Consider the following 24,399-nt stretch of genomic DNA (forward strand, 5'->3'; position numbering starts at 1 on the left):
GAAGCCCCCAGGGCCAGTCACTGAAACAGGATCGGCAAATCAGACAAACCACATTCACACTCCCACAAGCATACCAACTCTACCAAGAAGAATAAAATGGTGCCCCAAGGGGACCCAAGGAAAATACAAACGAACAAAACACACTCACACACCCCCCAGCATGCACAAAAGCAGACCCAGAAGGAAACCACTCACTAAAAGACCCACCCAAAGTGTAAGCATTCAAACAAACACACAGCCCGATTCCTCCCCCATCCGCTAAACAACGAAGAATTCACCCCCCACACCCCTAATCTCCACTGCCAAACCCATAGTGGACAAAGGGAAATATAGAGACACCCAAAGAAATTATATAACGGCAATCGCCCCCAAACAGAAATACCAGGTACAACACTTATCCCACATACAGACTCATGACAGACAGGCTAAAGCCCAACAGGGTTACATAGCTGGAGCAAGGGCCCCACGCTGATCCAAGAGAAACATCCATTAACCACTCTCGGAGCCCAGTCTAAGCCCAATTGCAGGGAAAAAACAAGCGAGTATGTTACAGAAACAAACCAATCAGGCAGAACTAGAGGCACGGGGCTCCTCAGGCAGAGAGTCCAAATAGGCCCGAGTGGACGCCACCGTATCAAAGGTCTTCCACCCAGCGCTCGTCCAGATCTTCAAGAGCGCTGGGTACAGGAGCATAAAACGTTGTTTGCGGGCATAAAGGGCAGAATACACCAGGGGAGACCATCCTGCGTCTTTCCTGCAGGGCCGGTGAGTAATCCTGGAACAACCAGACCGGGTCCCCATCATAGCATAAAGTGTTGCGCTTCTGTTTATATTGGCGTAGCGGTTCAGCTTTGTGAGCATAGTTGGGGATCATCAAGATAATCACCCGGGCCCGGGTGTGATCGTCAGGTCGCCTGCCCAGCCGGTGCGCTCGCTCCAGCTAGATCGGCCCCATACCCGAAGGTAGGGGAAGTTCTTTCCGAAGCCAGGACTCCACAGTAGAGAGAACAGTAGCATCCGACACCGATTCTGGGAGGCCCACCAGCCGCAAGTTGTCCCTCCGCGAGCGATTCTCGAGGTCTTCCAGTTTTTCAGTTTGCTGACGCACCTGTTCCTTCAGGGCCGTCATCTCCGCTGCCGAGGCGGTGTGAGCGTCCTCCGTCAATGCTACTCGGGCTTCCAGGTCCCCGGTTCGCCTCGTGATGTCGGCCAGGAGAGTCTCCATAGAAGTGAGCTGCCCCGATAGTTGCTCAAACCGGGCTTCTAATGCACGTACCACCAACGCTGACAGTGCCTCAATGTGTTCCGCGGAGAGCTGAAGCGCAGGGCCTGATTCATGCGCTGCCATCTTGGAGTCGGACTTCAGAGAGCGCATGGTTTTTTCTTTCTCATTTCGAGGGGCTCTCCCACTCATAATCGGGCTCAGATGGAGGACAAACCTGTCCATATACCAGCACTGCCAGAAGAGCCGCTGATTAGCAAAAAGTGGTAAAGATTAGAGAAGCAGTGCGGTGGGAAAGGACCCGAGGCCCCGGAGCGTGAGCAAAGCACATCCTACCCCGCTCAGCACATCACGTGACTCCAAGAAGCTGATTTATAAATTGACAATTGTACAGAATATTGTTTCTTTTTATACTTTAATATAATAAGTTCAATATAAATCAATTCAAGGCTTGTGTGGATGGAATCAGGTGGTTTGTGGGGATGAGAACCAAGCTTACGGGGATTAGTCCAATAAAATGGTATTTTCTTATTTCTCATTATTTGTTTTATTTTTATTTGTTAATTTGTAAAGTGGTGATTGTTATGTATCAGTTTTTTCAAATTTACATCTACTGTCTTTATATTTTGCACAGTATTAGAGGACATGTATTACTGTTTTTGTGGTGTTGTGGTGTTGTATTGTATGCAGTCTGGTTTCTTGGCAGTTCAGTTTAATTTTGTCTACATATTTCTATTTTTAGTTTGCGATTATTCCATATTGGGCGAGGGTGTATCTATCTGTGTGTATGAAAGGGACATGGCTTTCTGATAGCATCGACTGTACAGGATTAATTGACTGTGCAGGATCTGGTTTGTTTAGTTTAACAATGTATGGGTTGGTGTTCTAGTGCTCACTGCAGTGTTTAAGATGCTGCCTTTTCCTAGGTAAACTCTTGTTGTGCGATATGTAGATTATTACTAAAAATAATATTTTTCATATAGATGGGGGGGGTGTAAAAAAAATGATGGGTCCCGGGTGTCACATATGCTAGGTACGCCACTGGAGAGATGTACGGGTCAGTTGTCTAGATATTTCAGGAACAGGTATGTTTTTAGGCGCTTCCTGAATTCCTTGTAGGTAGTGGGCGAAAGCAATTGTTCTAGGTCTTTGCCCCATAATGCTACTTGATGTGAGAGAAGGTGTTCATGGTGTTTTTTCAGTTTACAACCTCTGACTGGGGGAAACGAAGTTCGAATGCGAGCTTCTCTTGTGTCTGTTGGTGGAGAAGGAGAAAAGGTCCGTTATGTATTTAGGGGCTAGTCCATATAGTACTTTAAAGCAGAGACAGGTGAACTTAAACTTTACACGTGCTTCCGTCGGTAGCCAGTGCAACTGCCGGTAGTAAGGTGTCACGTGATCGAATTTCTTTAGCTCGAAGATAAGTCTGACTGCTGCATTTTGCATTAGTTGTAATCGTCGCATATTCTTTTGGTAAATTGCTAAATAGGCGATGTTGCAGTAGTCAAGTTGACTTAGTATGAGGGATTGTACCAGGATTCTGAATGCTGATGTATCAAAGTATGATTTAACGGATCTAAGTTTCCAGAGAAAAACCTTTCTGATTAAGGAGTCCACCTGGTCTTTCATGGTTAGGCGTTAATTCAGAGTTACACCCAATATCTTCATGAATAAGACTGAATAGGGTAACTAAGTTCATTGATGCATAGTGGAGTTTTGGTGTCAAGCGAGTGTGGAGAAGCAACAAAGAATTTCGTTTTTTCTGAATTAAGTTTGAGCTTGATGTCTGTCATCTATTGCTCCATCACATTTATAGCTTCTGATGCCTTGGGAATGGTTTCCGAGATAGAGTTAGCAAATGGGATGATGATCATAAAGTCATCTGCGTAACTGAATAGTTTTATCCCCAGCTGGGATACATCAGTTCTCAACACAATTCATATTTCAACTTGGTTTATTCACATTACACATCCATGGTGATATATATATTTTTAGGTTTAAAAAAATCAGTATTTCAATTCATATTTCATCTTGGTTCATTCACATCACACATCAATGGTGATATATTTTTAGACAGAAGCTTTTTTGATTCATTCAGTTTGTCTCATATGGTGCAATTTTCCACATATTCACTGGTGTCATTAGCACTTTCTCATCGATATGACTTTATTCGATATATTTTCCCATTTTTAGGACCCCTGACAAAGGTTAACCAAAACATGGACAATGTTGGGTCCAAATGTTTGATACATCTTGTCCTTTGGATCAATTTGTACTCTACATTTATATATGTCATAATGCTTGGACATTTTAAATATATTTAATAAACTTTGCATTCATTTATCTGTTCCTATATAAATGTAGAGAAATTATACTTCTCTAATTCAAATCCTAAAAGATGTTAAAAAGTGAGGGAACAGAGGGGGACATTGGGGATCTTTGCTGGACCCCATAAGTTGTCTGCCAATTTCCAGACAACACACAATGCATCTTGACTTAAATGATCTTGACAAAAAACCCTGAATCCAAATCCTGAATCCATGTAATAGCATCCCCCATAATTCCTATATAATCTAACAATCTAAGATCAAACTGCAAAATCAACATTCTATTCCTCCTTGCTACTTGAAATCTTATTTTATCTATCATTGTTCCTAAAACTGTCTCCATACTATAACTCATTCAGAATCATGCACTGCTGTATTTTGGCACACAGGGCCGATTCAAAAGATTGCATTCCATGGTCCCATAGCTAGTTCCCTCTTTCCTCCTCTGACGCTACTACTCGTCGCAGCAGGATGCAGCTTCATAGGCCAGCTGCCACAAGGAAGGCGGGCCAGCATCAATGTCAAGCAGTAGCATCAGAGGAGGGATGTGCAGCACTTCTCTCTTCTTACTGATATTGGTCTTCTCCTCTCTCAGCAGCTGGCCTATGAAGCCACACCCTGCATGGACTGGGCAGCAATGTCAGAAGAGGGAGGAGGTGGAGAGAAGTGTTAAAGCTGCAGGGTAGCTTAATTTTTAGGTCGGAGACATCACAGTCCCAGGTGTTTGGCACCCTTTAGTGCCAGCATCCTAGGCCAGAGCCTCACCTGATCCATAGGTTAAGTCGGCATTGTTGCCATATATTTCATAAAATAGCGTCAAACAATGCAGTGCATTGTCCCCTCCCTGGCTTTTACCCAATCTTGCTCTGTAATCCCCCACACACATACACACACAAAGTTTTCACCATTTCTTTTCCTTCACCTGGCTTTGGCTATAGAAGAAACAACAGGAGTCCTGTTTTCCCACCATGACTTTGCTCTCTTCAAGCTTGAGCTATGTGGTGCTGAAAATTTGGGTTGATATCGCAGTTTCAAAACTCATAAGATCAACCCAATCCTCTGGCACCATGTGGCTCCTGCTTACAGAGAGCCAAGTTGTGATGGGGAAGCATGACATCCACTGTAAGCACCACAAAAAATTGTCAAGCTTCTGAGGGACTGAAAAAGTACTTGGTGACCCAGGTTTTGACTCATGCATCACTTTGCACTTACACATATTAAATATCATCTGCCAATTTAATACCCAATCTCCAAGTCTCACAAGGTCCTCTTGTGACTTAACAACTTTGTGTCATTACTATTACTACTATCCATTAAGTCATGTCTGACCATGAAACTCTATGGATCAGAATCAATACACCTCTCCCTCCGTATTTTCTGTGATAGGGGATTAACAGAACTGCAAATACAGAAAAATCGCAAATAACTTTTTCATATGTTATTCGCTGTTTTCTATTAAAAAACCATCATGAATATAGTGAAACCTTGAATAACATGGTGGGAGATCTGGTTTGTTCCTGAAGGAGTGGCAAAACACGGTGAAGAAAGTGCTGGGAATCAGCAATTTTCTCTGTAAACACTTGGAATCAGCAATTTCTCTATGCAAGCTGATGTAATTTGGAGGGAGGAGCCAGCAAGCTTAAAAAAACGTGAATAATCGAAACCGCGAATGCTGAAACCGTGAATATGGAGGAAGAAGTGTATTTCATTAGCAAATTTAATTATCTCCCTAATTATTCCCTTCTCTAGGTCATTGATAAATACTGTATATTAAAAAGCAGCGGCCCTAGCACAGACCCCTGTTGAACCCCACTATTTACCCTTCTCCATTGAGAGTATTGACTATTTAACTCTACTTTCTGTTTTCTATCTTTTAACTAATTCTTAATACATAAGAGAACATTACTTCCTATCCCATGACTTTCTGATTTCCTCAAGTCTTTCATGAGGTACTTTGTCAAATGCCTTTTGAAAATGCAAATATACAATATCGACCAGCTCACCTTTAATCACCATATCTATATTGGCTCTGTCTCATTAACTCATGCTCTCATTTTGTTCTTTATAATAGTCTCTATCATTTTGCCCAGCACCGACGTCAGATTCACAGGTCTAAAATTTCCTGAATCGCCTCTGGAACCCTTTTAAAAAATCAGCATTATGGTGGCCACCCTCCAGATTTAAAAAAAGCATACACTGCCCACAGGAAATATCTCAGATTTCAAGTGGGCTCTCAATATTTCCAATACAGACTTCTTCCTTTTGGACTAACCTCCATGTCGAGGGTCTTCACCAAATGCCCAGTAGTAGTAGCCGTGACCCTCCACTCATATGGATTTCATGTGTTCCCTTACTTGGACGACTGGTTGATTAAAGCCTCTACATTTCAACAAGCACAGCATTCGATCAACTCCACAATCTGCATACTGGATCTTCTTGGTTTCATTGTAAACTACCAAAAATCTCATCTTCTTCCCACTCAAACTCTAGAGTTCATTAGAGCTTTTCTGGACACTACAAAAACTCATGCTTTCCTACCTGAACAAAGACTTGACAATTTGGTTCATCTATGCCAACCAGTCTGCTTCCTACCATGTTTTTCGGCATGTCAAATGTTATGCTTTCTGGGACACATGGCATCAACAATTTATGTCATTCCTGTATGCTGGTATCTTAGAACACCACAATGGACTCTCTCCTGTCAGTGAACTCGTACCATAGACTCTATCTGCACAAATACAAGTGACCTCGGAGCTTTGTCAAGCTCTTCAGTGGTAGCTCATGCTATACAACTTCTCCAGAGACCTGCTCTTCAAGCTGCCTCTGCATCAAAAAGTACTCCCCATAGATGCCTCAATACTGGGCTGAGGAGCTCACCTCAAAGACTTCCATACTCAAGGAGCAAGCTCTCCAAATCCTGGAACATTGAACAATCCGCAGTGCCCTCCATACCTTCCAGGACAGATTGCAGAATTCGGTGATCCTGGTCTGCATGATCAGATGGCTATGTTCTACAAGCAGGAGGGCACAGGCTCTTACTTCCTTTGCCAGGAAGCAGTACAGATCTGGAAATGGGCACTTGTACACAACACCTTCCTGGCCAGCTAGGAAGTCCCATATGTGAGAATATGCTGCATACTTGTCCTCAGAGAAAGCAAAGTTATTCACCTGTGGCAGGTGTTCTCTGAGGACAGCAGGCAGATATTCTCATAACCCTCCCACCTCCACTAGTTGGCTTCTTAGCTCTTTTATGGGAGGGACATGTGAGTCAATGTTGGATGGGAAGGCACATGCACATATGCAGTACAGGCAATGCTAAAGTTTTGTAAAGTGACAGTACACTTTGGTACATGTCTGTACTGGGATCTGTGGATGTCACCCTTATGTGAGAATGTCTGCTGCAGCCGAAGAACACATGCCATATGTGAGTAACTTCACTTTATACAATCTCAATCTGTCAACAATTGAGCTGTAGAGTTCTGAATCAGCTGAAGGACATAATGCCTATAGTTTGTTAGGAAAGGGTAAAAATCATTACAAGAAGTCCAGTCTACTCAAGACTATTACTTGAAGAGCAGCCTTTAACTAATCTGCCTCCAATACTCTACACCAGTGTTTTTCAACCTTTTTTGGGCAAAGGCACACTTGTTTCATGAAAAAAATCACGAGGCACACCACCATTAGAAAATGTTAAAAAATTTAACTCTGTGCCTATATTGACTATATATAAAGTAATTCTCTTGAATAGGAATCAAATAAACACAAAGAAAGTATTTTATAATGCTGCCACCGCCAACAACACCGTTGGCGGCGGTGGCACTCAAGTGGCTAAAGAGCCGCAGTTTGCCGGCCTAGGGACAACACTGGAGGGTGGCCAGCTGTGCACCCCCTTGGGACGTAAACCCGGGGTGGGGCAGTCCGCCCCCCCCCCACCCTGGTATGCCACTATCTGTACCTCACTCCCTCCCTATGACCAAAAATTCTCCTTTCTTCTATTCCCCGTGTACACAACCATCTCTTTCCCTCCCTTCCTCTCTCCAAAGTCCATGCCTTCTGTGTCCAAACACTCATTCCCTCCCCCACCTCAGCATCTCTTTCCCTCCCTTCCTCTCTCCCAAGTCCATTTCTTCTGTGTCCAAAAACGCATTCCCTCCCCCACCTCAGCATCTCTTTCCCTCCCTTCCTCTCTCCCAAGTCCATTTCTTCTGTGTCCAAAAACGCATTCCCTCCCCCACCTCAGCATCTCTTTCCCTCCCTTCCTCTCTCCCAAGTCCATGCCTTCTGTGTCCAAAAACCCATTCCCTCCCCCACCTCAGCATCTCTTTCCCTCCCTTCCTCTCTCCCAAGTTCATGCCTTGTGTCCAAAACGCACTCCCTCCCCCCTTTTGTGTTCCGTGTTTGCCTCCCAGCCCATCTTTGCAACTTTCTCAGCAAAACGAAGCTCAAGCCGCGAGGCTTGTCTTCTGCTTCCTGCCTGCCCTGCCGCACACAAATAGCCGAACGGAAGTATTCTCCGACATCAGCGCTGACGTCGGAGGGCAGGCTTTGCTTAAGCCCTCCCTCCGACGTCAGCGCTGACATCGGGGAACGCTTGCGATCGGCTATATGTTAGCTGCAGGGCAGGCAGGAACAGAAGACGAGCCTCGCGGCTCGAGATGTATTGAACTTCCGCGGGTCACCCGTCCAGCTCTCTCCTGTCCACGTGGGGCGGACCGCCCTCTCCCTAGACTGGTGGTACTGCCCTGATGGCGGCCCTGACCGTACGGCACACCAGGCAACATCTCGCGGCACACTAGTGTGCCGCGGAACAGCGGTTGAAAAACACTGCTCTACACAATGTTTACAGCAGTCTAAGCCTTAAAAAACCTAGCATCTAATGAGTTGATTTATGCCACACTACCAGTGTCATACATTGAGCTGAATGATTCTCATCAGAGCATGGTGTTAAGATCGCAGTTGCCATATCCACTAAGTTTCCTTAGAAGGTATGACAGCATCCAAAGACTCAGGCCCAGGCCATTGATACTCTCTAATTGACTTGAGAACATGATCCCATCTTCTGTGCCCTCTTTGATCTGGCATTAATAGCCTTTGAGGATGAGTTCATCAAGAAGATTGATGAGAGAAATAATGTCAAGGTACTAGTAAGGCTGTTTAAACTTGACTTGACCACTTGTACATCTTGAATATATTATTCAACTCTGTTAGTTTTTGTGATCCACATTGAACTTAAATTGCATAATATAAGGCCTGTATAATATAATATAATGAGAGACTGACTCACAACTTTGCTTGATACATTGTTTCAAACTTTGACATTAATATCAATGCAATGGGTCATCGAGATTCGTGCTTTATCAGGAAGTGTGTAATTGTAGACAATATGATGAAACCTTCCGCCCAATGTGCAGCAATGGTCAAAAAAGCAAACAAGATACTAGGAATTATTAAAAAAGGGATGGTTAACAAGACTAAGAATGTTATAATGCCTCTGTATCACTCCATGGTACAACTTCACCTTGAGTATTGCATTCAGTTCTAGTAGCCTTATCTCAAGAAAGATTTAGCGGAACCAGAAAAGCTCAAAGAAGAGCAACCAAGATGATAAAGGGGATGGAGCTCCACTCTTATGAGGAAAGACTAAAAAGGTTAGGGCTGAAGGGATATATAATTGAAGTCTACAAAATCCTAAGTGTAGAAGAGCGGGTACAAGTGGATCAACTTTTTACTTTGTCATAATTACAAAGACTAGGGGATACTTTTAAAATCAATTGGAGGAAATATTTTTTTTTCATTTGGAGAATAGTTAAGCTCTGGAATGCATTGCCAGAGGTTGTTGTAAGAGTGATTAACATAGCTGGTTTTAAGAAGATTTGGACAATTTGTGATAAACAATATTCTAATTTGGAATATATGATAGTTTTAGTTAGAGATGAATTGGAAAACAACTATTCTGTTATCCTTGATCTAACAATGTAACCTTATTTACTGAACTATAGCTAGGCTGTCCTTGAAATTTTCCAGATTACTGGTAATTGGTGACCTTAATCTACATTTAGATAAGGACCGAAACAATGATTTTGTTATCTTCAAATCCTTTGTCATCATTATCAGTGACCAACCCCCTCTGTTTAGTCTGACACACGAAAAGAGCCATATATTAGATTTTATTAGCTACTTAAATTCTGATAACCAATCTTTTCAAGTCTCCAATTCCGAATAGCAGAGGGTGTCTTGGTCAAATCACTTTTTATGCAGTTTTAACTTATCAATATTTATGTCAAAAATTCACAAAATACACTAACCACTGGAGAGATATACAATATTACTCTGTGATGATTGTTAAATTACTTTTTACATTTATCACAGCTCTATAAATAAATTCAACTTAAATATAATTACAATAATTATGAAGTGTTCAGACCAATACCCATAAATTCAGTGATCTCACCGAACTGGAGTATAATTGGGACCATCATATCACTTCTTTCGTCCCTTTGCCAGCCTCTTTCATTTATACAATACAATAGATCTTATTGTGTATGCTTATAAGGAGATAGATTTCACTTATCTTGAAGGAAACTTCAATGGGCTTGGCTTCTGTCTCCTTAGTCTCCAGCTACGGTGAGGTTAAAGTGCAAAAACCTTAAAGTGCTTTGTGCTACTTGTGCTTGCCATTGTGAATGTGCTTGCTAAAATTAGTCGATATTAAGCCCGGCCCCCCGACTCGAGTTTCGGGTCCTTCGTCAGGAGGGGTCCCTGTTAAAAACACAATTTTAATTAAAACCTAGTTAAAACTGAAATTTTAGAGCGGTACTAAGTCTCTATATGTTTTACTTATATTTATATAAATCCCATTCTACTTGTCACATTGACCTAACTTTATAAATCACTCTTTTACATACCTGTAAGGCTTACTACTACTGGGTTGCCATCAAAGAAAGAGCACGCTGAGAGTCTAACTGCCTGCGAGCCTTATATATACTCCATTTTGCTTTTAGTCACTCCCCCTACTTCTACTAAACTCTAACCGGAAATGACATATCTTGCTTATCGGTAGATTTATAAGTTTAGCCATTCGATTTCGGAATTAAGACCATATGGATGCAATGTATTTTTATTAAAGATAAGACGTTGTTCTTTTTGCAGCAAGCATTTTGTAATGTCCCCTTCATATAAATCTAAATGAATCAAAACCGTATACTTTAATTCCTCCAAAGAGTGAGACTCTTGTATCCAATGGGCTACCAGGGGGGCGGAAATTCTTTCCTTTCTTATATTACTTAGATGTTCTGTTATTCTTATTTTTATTTTTCGGCTGGTCTGACCTATATATGGGAGACCACAGGGACACACTATGTAATACACCACTCCCTGGGAGACTAAGGAGACAGAGGCCAAGCCCATTGAAGTTTCCTTCAAGATAAGTGAAATCTATCTCCTTATAAGCATACACAATAAGATCTATTGTATTGTATAAATGAAAGAGGCTGGCAAAGGGACGAAAGAAGTGATATGATGGTCCCAATTATACTCCAGTTCAGTGAGATCACTGAATTTATGGGTATTGGTCTGAACACTTCATAATTATTGTAATTATATTTAAATTGAATTTATTTATAGAGCTGTGATAAATGTAAAAAGTAAAAAAAAAAATTCACAAAATGACATAAGGTAGATTACTAAATATGAGAAAAAGGGTTAACGTCAAGGAATTTGGGGTAAATTTATCTGTCCTTCCTGATTCTCCTTTAGATTGTGAAATTGATGGTATATTGAACCTATGGAAGGAAGAATCAACAAAAACGTTAGATCATTTGGCTCTTTTAATCTCTAAGGGCTAGGTTCACTTACCTTCCCGATCATGTCTGATTCATGTGCGATCCGTAGAAGGCCGATGAATTCTTAACTCATCCTCATGCAAATGGGGGCGATTGGAGGCACGCCCTCACCGACCGCCCAGATCACTGGAGAACGATCCTTGAGCATGGTCTATGCATGCTCACCGTGAAGGAAGAGCTGGAAACTTTTTTTCTTTTTTTAGAGCTGGAAACTTTTGCAAGCCTGTGGTTTTAACCTGCGGGTTGAAAGCAGGGCTGCACCGCTGGTTAAAACTACAGAGTCGGGGCAGAGAGCAGGGCGGTAAGAGCAGGAGAATCAGGGTAGAGAGCAGGGTGGCAAGAGCAGGAGAATTAGGGCAGAGAGCAGGGTTTTTGCACAAGCGACTGGTCCTCAGCAGTCACTTGTTTTTTGAATGGGCAGCCCAGTCGGTGTTCCTGAAATTGTTTTGTGAATCGCATCCTTCCTACTTTGCATGCCGTTCCCCCTCATTTGCATGTGCGGATCGAATCGGATCGGAGAATGATCAGCACAAAGGTTAGTGAATCAGGTTGGTAAACAATCGCAAACACAGTCAGTGGGCTTAGTGAATTTAGGCCTTAATCAGTTCATTATGTCCAAAAAGCACCCTGGTATACTACTTATCATCGTAAGCTTAAGCGTAAATACATAAAATTGGAATGAAATTGGAAGAAAAGTAAGTTGGACACAGATAAATTGAACTGGAGAAGAAATATCTCAATCTATAAATTAGAACTAAATAAAGCTCGAAAGACTTACTATGGAAATAAAATTGGAAGAACTAAAGATCATAGTAAAGCCTTATTCATACTTTGGAGATTGCTTACCACAATGGACAAGAACAGACATGAGAGTAGTGTACCTAATGCAGATGAACTTGCACAGTTTTTTAATGACAAAATCAAAAACATTAGAGCTCTCTTTCCTAAAGTAGAGTACAAGTTTTTAGTCCCTCGTCTGTAAATAATATATGTTAGGACAGATATTGGAGAGAATTTGCACATACAACAGAAGATCAGATTAGGACTTCATGTAACAGACTAAATCGGAACAACTGCTCCCTCGATCCATGTCCATCTTATTTCTTTCAAGATATTCCAAGCCAGGATATTTCTTGGTTAACCTCATTTATAAAATACAGTCAAACCTCAGTTTGTGAGTAATGCGGTTTGCAAGTGTTTTGCAAGACGAGCAAAACATTCCCACAAATCATGCCTCGCAAACTGAGCGTTGACTTGATCTGCGAGCCCCCCCGCAATCCGGCATCCCCACCCCGTTCGCGTCGCCCCCCACTGTGATCCGGCATCACCCACTCACCCACCCAAACACAATTTCTTACCCCTATCTGACACCAGCACCAACTCACAGGACATGCCGGTGCCCGAAGATCCTCCCTCTTGCTTGTTCTGGGCCTTGAGCATCTATGCATGCTCAAGGTCTTCTAGTTCTCGTTCTCTCCAATATAAATTCTTGTATTTCTAAATTACATTGTTGGTTTTTACAAGTTCAAATAAAATTAAATTTAACAAAAAACAAATTGCTTGGGTTTGGCCCAGAATTTACAAACATTCCAAGAACATACTTTTAATGCAGGTGAAGTTTTGCCAATAGAGTTCTCCAGAGTATTGGGAATCATTTTAGATTCCTCCCTTTCATTTCACTATCAAGTAAATAATTTGATTAAGACATTTTTATTCACTTTACATACATTGAAAAGTGTTTGCTCTTTATTTCATCAATACCATTTTGCAATACTGGTTCAGTCAGTTATTTTAGCCCAACTGGACTATTGCAATTCCATCTATGTTGGTTTAAGGAAAGGTAATCAAAAAAGATTACAACTGATAAAGAACACTGCTGCACGATTAATCTTTGAGAAATCAAAATTTGATCATGTGTTTCCATTGCTGAGGAACTTACACTGGCTTCCATTCCACTTTAGAGTTAGTTTAAATGCGCCTGTATTGTTTTTAAAATCATTCATGGACTATTTGATTCGCTGATATCTCTGACTTTGAACTCACCAAGATCTTCAGGCTGTAAAACTATTCATATATACAAGTTTTCTTTTCCTTCTGTTAAAGATATTCGATCAACTAGCAAAATTGCTCATTCTTTTTCTTTTTTATTGATCATGTTATGGAATGATCTTCCCTTCTAGATAAGATCATGCACCTTTCTTCAGGTTTTTCATAAAATCTTGAAAACTATGTTTCAGTATTTTTAGAATGTAATTCTTAATGATTTATTTTAATATCAATATTTTCTTGTAAACAAATTTTATTGTAAACCGAGTTGAGCCCTATGTTTTCAGGAATGAACCAGTATATAAATCTTAGTTTAATATAGGAAAAGTCAATAGTCTGTTATTGAGCAGACATGGGGGAAGCCACTGCTTGCCCTGGATCGGTAGCATGGAATATTTGTACTTTTTGAGTTTTTGCCAGATACTAGTGACCTGGATTGGCCACTGTGAGGATGGAATACTGGGCTATTTGACCATTGGTCTGGCCCAGTAAGGCTGATGTTATGTCATATCATCCAGACTATAGTTCTTCCTATCTTCTTTCCAAGACCACATGCTCAATCTGGTGAAGCAGCACTCCACACATTGGACTATAAACATGCTCTCACTTACTAGGATTGGACTAAATCTCACAGAACTTCTGCTCAACTGTTAGTGTCATTTGATCCAAACAGACTTGGAGCTCCTGTCTCCAAGAAAGCCATCTCAACATGACTAGCAGATTGTATCTCTTTTTGCTCTGCTCGGAATGGACTGACATTGGAATGCCATGTCACGGCAGGTAAAGTTTGAGCTTTTGATAAGCATTATCCTTTTCAAAATCCATTTTTATACTCTTAAGAAAGAAGGTCTAATATGGGGGTTAACCATCGGGGAAGTAGAGTTTAAGACATTAACATTTGCGGATGATATTTTATGTGTTTTGATGAGCCCTGAATCATCCTTAACCATTAACAACAGAACTGATTGAAGAGTATAGATTCTTAACAAAGTTCCAACTCAATCTGCAGAAGTCAGTGACTTTGCCCTGAGAGAGGTCCTTACAGGATCAATACGGGGTAAATTTCCTTTGCAATGAGCCCCTGGACACTTCCGTTGTTTAGGAGTTCGTCTTACCTCTGATCCTACAAAATTATATGATGCTAATTAATTGCCCTTATTGGATTCCTTAAAAATTAAACTTCACTTATGGAAGGTTTATCCATTGTGTTTGAAAGGGAGAATTCACCTACACAATATGCTTGTTGTCCTGTGTTGTTTATACACATTTCAATTACTCCCTCTCTACTTAAAGGTTAAAGATGAGAGAATCCTAGCTAAACTGTTGCAAAATTACCTATGGAAAGGGAAGAGGGCCCATCTTGCCTTGAAATTTATAGCTTTACCAGTGTTTAAAGGGAGGGCTAGGTTTATTGAATATGAACTTGTTGAATGCATGTGGAATGAGGCATGTTAATGATTGATTTCGTAATACAAATAATTTTTCTAATACAACTATAGAACTGTCCTTGTTGGGCAATGAACATTTTAGTGCATATCTTCATACTATTCCAGCTTCCCGTTCCTCATGAATGACAGATCATTTCTTTGGTTTCCCCTTGTGTAAGCTATGGAAATGGATCTGTAAATTTCATTGAATAGATAGACATTTTTGCCTATATGTCACAATGGCACTTTTCTACCAGGCTGTGATAACCTCACCTTTTAGAAGTGGAAACATAAAGGGATTAAGTACATCTTTCAGGTGTTGTTAGAGGAAGGGGACAATAAAATCTTTTCAAGAATTTAAGATGGAGTACCACTTGTAGCACAGTGACATTTTTGCATGCTTTCAATTGTGGCATTATATAGGCACTTTGGATGTTTCCTATTTGACTGAAGACATTCTTTTCAATGTTTACATTGGGCTCCCAAATGCAGGTCCCACTTCAATTCCATCATATGCATCTGAAGGGACATTTGCCAACTGACTATGCCCAAGTATTGAGCCACTATACTGTTGGTTTGGGGTTTTCTCTCCCGTAAGATCTAATTGAAACTGTAATACAACAGTTATGTGCTGTGCACTTTAATATGGAATTTTAAGAACTGCAGTACAAAATTGTGAGATTATATCTAGCTCCACAAAAGGCAGCATTACTTCATGTTACAACTTCGGGAACTTGTTTGAAATGTGGGCAAGTGGATACTATCTTGGATCATATGTTGTAGAAATGCCTGCCACCTTTTGGCACTGGATTTTCCAATTTCAAACATTTGGTGGTTCCCTATTAAATCTAGAATTCATCTTCTCTTTGGAGTTCCATCGAATATTCGCCAACATAAAAAAGGCTTTATAAAGTTTCTTAGATGGTCTGGAATGCATTATGTAATTGTGGATTTTACTAACACCTCCAACCTTGCAGACCTGGAGATCCATCATGATACAGACATTATCTTTGGAACGTTGCAGGGTCTCTGATTTATCTTCCTTACTGGCAAAATGAATCCAAAGTACTTGGGAACCCTACTGGTTAACTATGTCAGCCACAGCATGTAGTAGGCTATTGAATATATGAGCTTTGCTTTGGATATTCTGCTATACCTGATCTCAACTATGGATCCATTGAATATAGGGATGGAGGGGAGGAATTTGTGTTCCGTATTGGAATGTCCAGATGCATTTTGAAGCAATGCAAGTCAATGTTTATATGATATTGTTTGTTTAGAGGTACTTCAGAACATTTTTATTGAGCAAATCCATTTTTATTTTCATGTCTTCCATTCTTATAGTTGACTATTGTTCTAAGCTGACCCATATGGTCTAGCCAGAACATCTGTTGTTCTGGCTGACTCGTATTTCAACTGACCTGTATTTTAACATTCTGATATTAGATCATGGGAACATGTTGATAACTTGTTTTTCTATATGATATACAACTTGTTTTTCACTTACTTTTGTATAATAGGGAGTGTATCCCCATATTTGGGCTTATGTATGTGGGAAGTTAAACATTACGTGTGATTGTTATTAGAAAAGGTAGCTTCTTGGTGTTGTTCAGCAGAAGCTCATCTATGGAGTGGATCCACTGCCCAGAGCCCCTCCTGTGGAGCTCCTGCCTGACCATGAAGGAGATTCCCAGTTTGTGAGAGGCTAGGATGCTGAAATCCATGATGATGCATTTCTTTTCTTTCTATTGCTAATTAATGTTTATTTCATCTAAAGAAGCTAGCATATTAGTTTTGTTTTGTGCTAGCTCTCTGTAACATTTAGAGTTAGGCAAAACAGTGATGGCAATTTCAGTAGCTCACTTATGTTCTACTCTCATTGAGGACATCTGTAAAGTAGCCACCTGCTCCTCAATTCATAGCTTCATATCCCGCTGTTTGGAGAATCATTCCAGATGGGATAATTGGTTCAGCCAATCAGTTCTCCACTTAGACACCAATAACTCTTTTGATTTCACCAGGCTCATGATAGAATCAAACATATCTTCTCAGAGACATGATCCTGGCAGGTAGGGAGTCCCACATGTAGAATGTGCTGCCTACTTGTCCTGGGATAAAGTATACATACCTGTAACAGGTGTTATCCAAGGACTGCAGACAGATATTCTCATAACCCTCCTACCTCCATAGTTGGCTTCTTACCTTTGTTATTGAACTGATGGTCCTATAAGCTGATGTCGGGCAGGATGGCAGTTGGGCATGCGCAGTATGGGCAGAAGCGAGACAGTGACAGTACACGTGCACTGTCCATACCAGGTTCTGTGGATGACATCACTCACATGTGAGTATATCTTATTGCTGTCCTCGGATAACACCTGTTACAGTGCTTTATGCATAGATTGGAATAATAGTATTAAGCAGGATTTAGGGGGGCCCATATCCCAATATGTATGTGACAGAGGCTGTTATAGGGGAAAACACCCTCCAAGGATTCAAGACAAAGTTAGACAAGTTTCTGTTGAACAAGAATGTGTGCTGGTAGGGCTAGTCTCAGTTAGGGTGCTGGTCTTAGACCAGAGGGCCGCCGCGTGAGCGGACTGCTGGGCATGATGGACCACTGGTCTGACTCAGCAGTGGCAATTCTTATGTTCTTATGACACCCCTTCCATAGGATACCTGAAACAAAGGAAAAAGACACTGCTATAGATGAAGCTGGAAGATAGAGAGCATACTTTAAGTAAAAAATATTCCTTGGTTTAATATAGAGAATTACACCTGTAGAGACAAATTTTTCATAAGTGTTCGAGGTTTGTGCAGTTAAGGCAGAGCTTACAGGAATGGGGCAAGGACAGGGACAGCAACAAAACTCACAGGGATGATGAAATTGAGTTCCTACGGGGACAGGGACAAATTTGTCCCCATGTCATTCTCTAGTTTAATATTACTAACAAGCTGTTACTTAAAGTTTAAAAATAGATGTTTAACTCAGCTGCTATAGTACATCCTACAGGTTGGGAAAGAGAAGGATCCCAGTGACACAATAGAGGAAGTGTCATGTTTACTGATTTAAATTCTAGAACAGGGAACAAGATGCCCAATGCATTGAAATAAATGATGATCTCAGATGGTCTAGATCAGGGGTGTCCAACCTGCGGCCAAAGGGCCACAGGCGGCCCTGTGAAGTATTTTGTGCGGCCCCGGTTGAGGACAATGTAGTGTTTTCCTCTGCTGCCCCCGGGTGTTTACCGTCTTGCTGGCTCCCTCCTCTGTTCGTGCATTTTTTTCAGCCAATGCGGCCAGGGAAGCCAAAAGGTTGGACACCCCTGGTCTAGATGTAACCCCCTAAATTGCTTATAGAAGCAAAACTAATTGTGCTTGATTCATTAAAACCATTATAGAGTTGCTAATGTTAGGGAAAATTACTAATGAAGTAGGAAACATAGAAATATGATGGCAGATAAAGTCCAGATGACCCATCTAGTCTGCCCATCCGCAGTAACCATTATCTCTTCCTCTTTCTAAGAGTTCCCACATGCCTATCCAACGCTTTCTTGAATTCAGACACAGTCTCTGTCTCCACCACCTCTTCAGGGAGACTTTTCCACACATCTACCACCTTGTCTGTAAAAATGTATTTCCTTAGATTATTCCGGAACCTATCACCTCTTAACTTCATCATATGCCTTCTCATTTCAGAGTTTTCAAATGATAGAGACTCGACTCATGCTAAACTGTACCGTTCCCTCAGGTTTTTGCAGCCCAAATGCATGACCTTGCATTTCTTAGCATTAAATTTTAGCTGCCAAACTTCAACCATTCTTCAAGCTTCGCCAGATCTTCATGTTATTCACCCCATCTGGGGTGCCTGCTCTATTGCAGATTTCGGTACTCTGTTGCAGATTTCAGTATCATCTGCAAAGAGGCAAATCTTACCCGACAACCCTTCAGCAATATTGTTTATAAAAATGTTAAAAAGAACAGGCCCAAGAACAGAACCTTAGGGCACACTACTGGTAACATCCCTTTCCTAAGAACATAAGAATTGCCCCTGTTGGGTCAGACCAGTGGTCCATCGTGCCCAGCAGTCCACTCACATGGCAGCCCCCAGATCAAAGAGCAGTGTTCTAAATGAGTACAGCCTCACCTGCGTACGTTCCAGTTTAGCAGGAACTTGTCCAACTTTGTCTTAAATCCCTGGAGGGTGGTTTCCCCTATAACAGACCCTCCAGGGATTCAAGACAAAGAACAATCTCTATTGATCATTACCCTCTGTTGCCTTCCACTCAACCAGTTCCTGACACAGCCTGTCACTTTGGGACCCATCCCAAGGGCACTCAGTTTATTTATTAGACGTCTGGTTGGAACACTATCAAAGGCTTTGCTAAAATCTAAATACACCACATCTAGCGCATCTAGGTAGGCTATGGTATTATTTTGTAGACATGATTTCTGAGGATTGTTTGTATGCTTATTTTAACATGTTTTTGTTTTAAAATTATGTATGTAAATTATGTAAACCATTTAATTTTAAACTGTATAGAAAATTTTAAAATAAATATGCATGAGTCGAGTCTCTTTCATTTGCAAGGAAACTCTGCAAAAAGAGGGCATAGGATGAAGTTAAGAGGTGATAGGCTCTGGAGTAATCTGCGGAAATACTTTTTTACAGAAAGGGTGGTAGATGCATGGAACAGTCTCCTGGAAGAGGTGGTGGAAAGAGAGACTGTGTCTGAATTCAAGGAGGCCTGGGATAGGCGTGGAATCTCAGAGATAGAAAGAGATAATGGTTACTGTGGATGGGCAGACTAGATGGGCCATTTGGCCTTTATCTGCCATCATGTTTCTATGTTTCTAACATATAACACTACTCCCTCCTCCTTTTCTTCCTACCCTGTCTTTCCTGAACAGATTATAGCCCAGTATAACTACATCCCAGTCATGGTTCTCTGTGAATCATGTCTCTGTGATCGCAACTATATCCAACTCCTCTCCTTCCATCACAGCTTCTAGATCCAGAATCTTGTTTCCCATACTTCGAGCATTAGTATATACTGCTTTCCAGATATTGCCCCCTTTTCCCATCCATGTAGAGGTATTCAGTGATTTACTTACCTGAGGGCTTATACTCACCCAGGAGCTTTGATATCCTGCCCCATCACTTCTTCTAGTTTAAAGCCCTCTTCAGTAGATTAGCCAGCCTGCTGGCGAAGACACTTCTTCCCTTCTTTGATAGATAGACACCATTCCTGCTCAGCAGCCCTTGAAAAATCATCCCATGGTCCAGGAAGCCAAAACGCTCTCGACAACACCATCCAAGTAGCCACGCATTCATCTCCAGGATGCAAGCTTCTCTGCCCTGGCCTTTACCCTTGACAGGGAAGATGGACGAGAATATTACCTGCATACCTGACTGCTTCACCTTCTCTCCAAGAGCCACAAAGTCATTTATGACACATTCGCAGGGGTACCTGGCAGCATTATTAGTGCCAATGTGGATGAGCAGCATTGGATACTAGTCATCAAGCTTGATGAGTCTCGGCAAGCTCTCCATAACATCCTGGACTTTGGCACCAGGCTGACAGCATATCTCTCATGACATCATGTCTGGTCTGCAGATGGATGCTTCTGTACCCTTCAAAAGGGAATCGTCAACTACCACTACCTTAAGCCTCCTAGTGGTCACAGATCCAGTAATTTTTGGGATTTGAAACTTTGTCCTTCCTTTCCTTGGGATACTCTTATCTCCTCCTTCCAGGACAGCATACCAGTTCATCAGTTCAAGGGTGGGGAAAGTCACAGTACCAGTCTTGCAGTGTTCTATAATCTGAGTCCAGCTGCCTTCCCTCAGCACAGCCTCTTCTTCCCAACTGCTAGAAATCTTTGATGCCTCATAAACCATTTCATCGATGTACCTCTCATTCTCATGGATGCTTCTCAGTATTGCCATCTCCTCTCTCAGTTCTTTTACTTCTTTCATGAGGGATTCAAGCTGAAGACAACTTGTACATGGAACTACTCCCTCTGCCTGGGTAATATTTTCTGCCTACAAATATGGACCTAGTGGCAAAATGCAGTTATGTGCAATTTAACATTGGATCTTAATCAAGTAATTGAATAGTGATTAGAAAATGTACTAACTTACATATGAATAATAATAAATGAAATGATGTCATAAAGTTAATAAAATAGTCTGCAGCCCATGGCACAGTGAGAGATGCTTGGGTGGATACTGCCTAATTGAGCAGGGCTCAAAATACCCTGTATGTTTTAAACTTTAATATGTGTTTGGTTGTTATTCCCTGGCCTCCCTCAGAGATGGAAGGAAAGGGCTGAGTATAACATCTGTCCATGTAGGTATTCAGAGCAAACAGCACTAGGTCCTTTTATTGGCACTTGCATTTTTCATGGGGAAGGTGCAAAAGCCAATGTGGAAATTTCAAACAAATATGTTTTTCTGCTGTAAAATGGAAAATAATTACCCGTTCTTAGAGAGCTCACAAACCATGCCCCCCCCATACCCCTAGAAAGCTACGCAGGTGTCCCAAGGATTTACACATGCAAATAGTGGGTTTCTAAAATTGATATTTGCATGTGTATAATCCATATATGTAAATATTGCTATACATACATAGATCTGTGCAAATGAGGGCATAGACAAACCATAGTTAGTAAATATGCTTCTGTTAATATTTTGACTAAAAAATAAATCTTCTGCTATGAACCACAATAACTTGTAATCCTTTATTTATGATAACTAGCTTCCTTGCGTTCTGATTTAAACCGTCAACATGCAGCAGTGGTCGACCAGCTAAGGCATAATCATCAGCAAGAAATGGCAGTAGTAACTGTGGACCTTGAAAGAAGCATAGAACATAGCCGAGAGCAGGTACTGTCAAGACGAATAAAAGTGCATATTGAACAGACTAGTAAGCATTTATATCCACAATGCTATGGTATAATAATATAAATGAAGTAGATGATTGTGATAAGCAGTACACAGATTATTATATAAGGCATCTGATTAGATGAAACAGAAGATATTAATTCCTTGTACTAGATCTATTTCATCAGCTTAACTGTTGATAATGTTATTATCTACTCACTGCTTTTTATTTTAAAAAATGGAATTAACACTTTTTAATAAGTTAATGTTGAAACTTGATAAAATCATTGTTAATATTACTGACTTATGATGGCAATAATAGTATTAAGCAGGATATAAGGAGGGCCCATAACCCAAATATGTGCAAGACACCCCTTGCCTGGGAAACCCAAAGAAAGACACCAGTATATATAAGATGAAGGTGAATGATATAAAAAGCTTCCATTTCAGTATTTCTGGTAAAGTGATTGCTTAAAGGCTTTGACCCAGCTGCACCCTGTTCCATTAACAGAATAGAGGAAGCACCCTAAGTCTTAGAACAGGGGTCACTGAGCCCTAAGTGAACACATTACAAGATGTGCAATGCACTGAAATAGAACACCCCTTTTATTGCTGACAGGAGCAAAACTAAATAGCATGTGATAACTAAATCATTATTGTTGCTAGGGAAAATTAGTAATGAAATAAGATTGTCAAGAAATCAAGTGATCAAAACTAACCAAAAGAACATTGCTGGTGTATGCAATTTATCATTGGACCTTAATGAAGTAATTATAATTTAATTGGAAGATGTACTAACTATGTATGTATAATAATTAATTAAATATAACCACACCAAAATGATATTCATACACTCCTAATATCGGAAATTATGTGCCATATATTCTTCAGTTTATAAAAGCGGAAGAGACCTCAGTGTTTCTCAGGAACATTCCTGTGAAACCATCTATGACAAAGATATCATTGTCATAGAGAAATACATCCTTGGTCTCATACAGCACCGCTTTAAACTCACTATTTTCTTTTTTAAAGTGATCCTTATTCAATGCTTTTTCAAAATTTAGTGAAATGAAAAAATAAGCACTTATCTTAGTAATCTCTTTCGATATTACAAAATCACCACAGTCTGCAGTTAAAGGTCCAGTGCAGTACCGATCTACCACACTTGAAAAGTTACATTAAATCTCATTTGTACATCACAGAGATATCCCGACAAGCCCTGTTTCGCCCTTCAGCTGCATCAGGGGATTATCTGAAAAACACAATGCATCTAGTAACTTTCGAGAATAGACACTTTTTAAAAAATTATGCCCCTACTATAAAACTACTTGCTTTAAGTTACGAGCTACCGCTTCAATGATTCTCTCCTAAAGAAATAGCGGCTCGGCATTTGTCCGAGCTTATAAAGGAAAAAAGGAAGTAGCACTGCACCAATCACCATTTATGAAACACAGAAGAACCAACCAATCGTAGTTACTTCCGGGTATCTATTCAAAAAAATGCGCGCCACTCTATCCTAGCATTTAAGCCATGTGGGGTGCAAGTTTTTAATCTAAATATCCATTTTTGTTCCCTTTGTCTAAGGTACTCTTTGAAATCGCCCCCCTTACTAGAAGGATACAACTTTCTTATAATCCAGCAGCGCATTTCAGAAAATTTGTGATTGGTATCTAAGCAGTGCTGCACCATAGATGTGGACATTGCTCAGTATGTAGTAATATGCAGGAAGGACTATCTTTCATTAATCCATTAGATCGCAGAGAGTATATTTTGACATCATATACGTCCTGCAATACAAGTGGAATTATTTATGCTATTAGTTGTCCTTGTAATTTATTATATATTGGGCAGACCTCACGACAATTTAGAATAAGAGATATTGAACATAGGTCTTGTTTGACCTGTGGCAAAATAGAGGCACCTATGGTGCAGCACTGCTTAGATACCAATCACAAATTTTCTGAAATGAGGAAAGACTAAAACGGTTAGGGCTCTTCAGCTTGGAAAAGAGATGACTGAGGGGAGATATGATTGAAGACTACAAAATCCTGAATTGGAACAGGTACAAGTGGATTGGTTTGCCACTCCATCAAAAATTACAAATACTAGGGGACACTCGATGAAATTACAGGGAAATAAACCAATAGGAGGAAATTTTTTTTCACTCAGAGAATAGTTAAGCTCTGGGAATGCATTGTCAGAGGCTGTGGTAAGAGCGGATAGTGTAGCTGATTTTAAGAAAGGTATGAACAAGTTCCTGGAGGAAAAGTTCATAGTCTGTTATTGAGAAAGACATGGGGGAAGCCACTGCTTGCCCTGGATCGGTAGCATGAAATATTGCTACTGCTTGGGTTTTGGCCAGGTACTAGTGACCTGGATTGGCCACTGTGAAAATGGGCTACTGGTCTTGATAGACCTTTGCTCTGACCCAGTAAGGCTATTCTTATGTTCTTATATACTACAACTGAATATCAAGAAACAAATTGAGGGTGATATTTTTTAATTGAACTACCTTATGTCATCTATCAATATTTTTTTAGCTCTCTTCTAATTCAACTGATGAAGGGAGTGTAGCTCTTGAAAGGTAGTCACAGATATATTGAATTAATCCAGTAAAATGGTAGGTATCACAATTTGACTCCAATTTCATTTA

General features: G+C 40.7%; 1 protein-coding gene across 6 annotated transcripts in view; it reads left to right on the plus strand.

Moving 5' to 3' along the window:
• The window catches only part of FAM184A (family with sequence similarity 184 member A), a 408,528-nt gene that overhangs the window by 336,519 nt on the left and 47,610 nt on the right, over positions 1-24,399 (plus strand). For all 6 annotated transcript variants that reach the window (XM_033938486.1, XM_033938491.1, XM_033938492.1 and 3 more), the window contains one exon: positions 21,622-21,749. In XM_033938486.1, the coding sequence (XP_033794377.1) occupies positions 21,622-21,749 (128 nt within the window). The remainder of the gene's footprint in view (positions 1-21,621; positions 21,750-24,399) is intronic.

The sequence above is a fragment of the Geotrypetes seraphini genome, chromosome 3, assembly GCF_902459505.1.
Source record: "Geotrypetes seraphini chromosome 3, aGeoSer1.1, whole genome shotgun sequence".
NCBI lineage: Eukaryota > Metazoa > Chordata > Amphibia > Gymnophiona > Dermophiidae > Geotrypetes > Geotrypetes seraphini.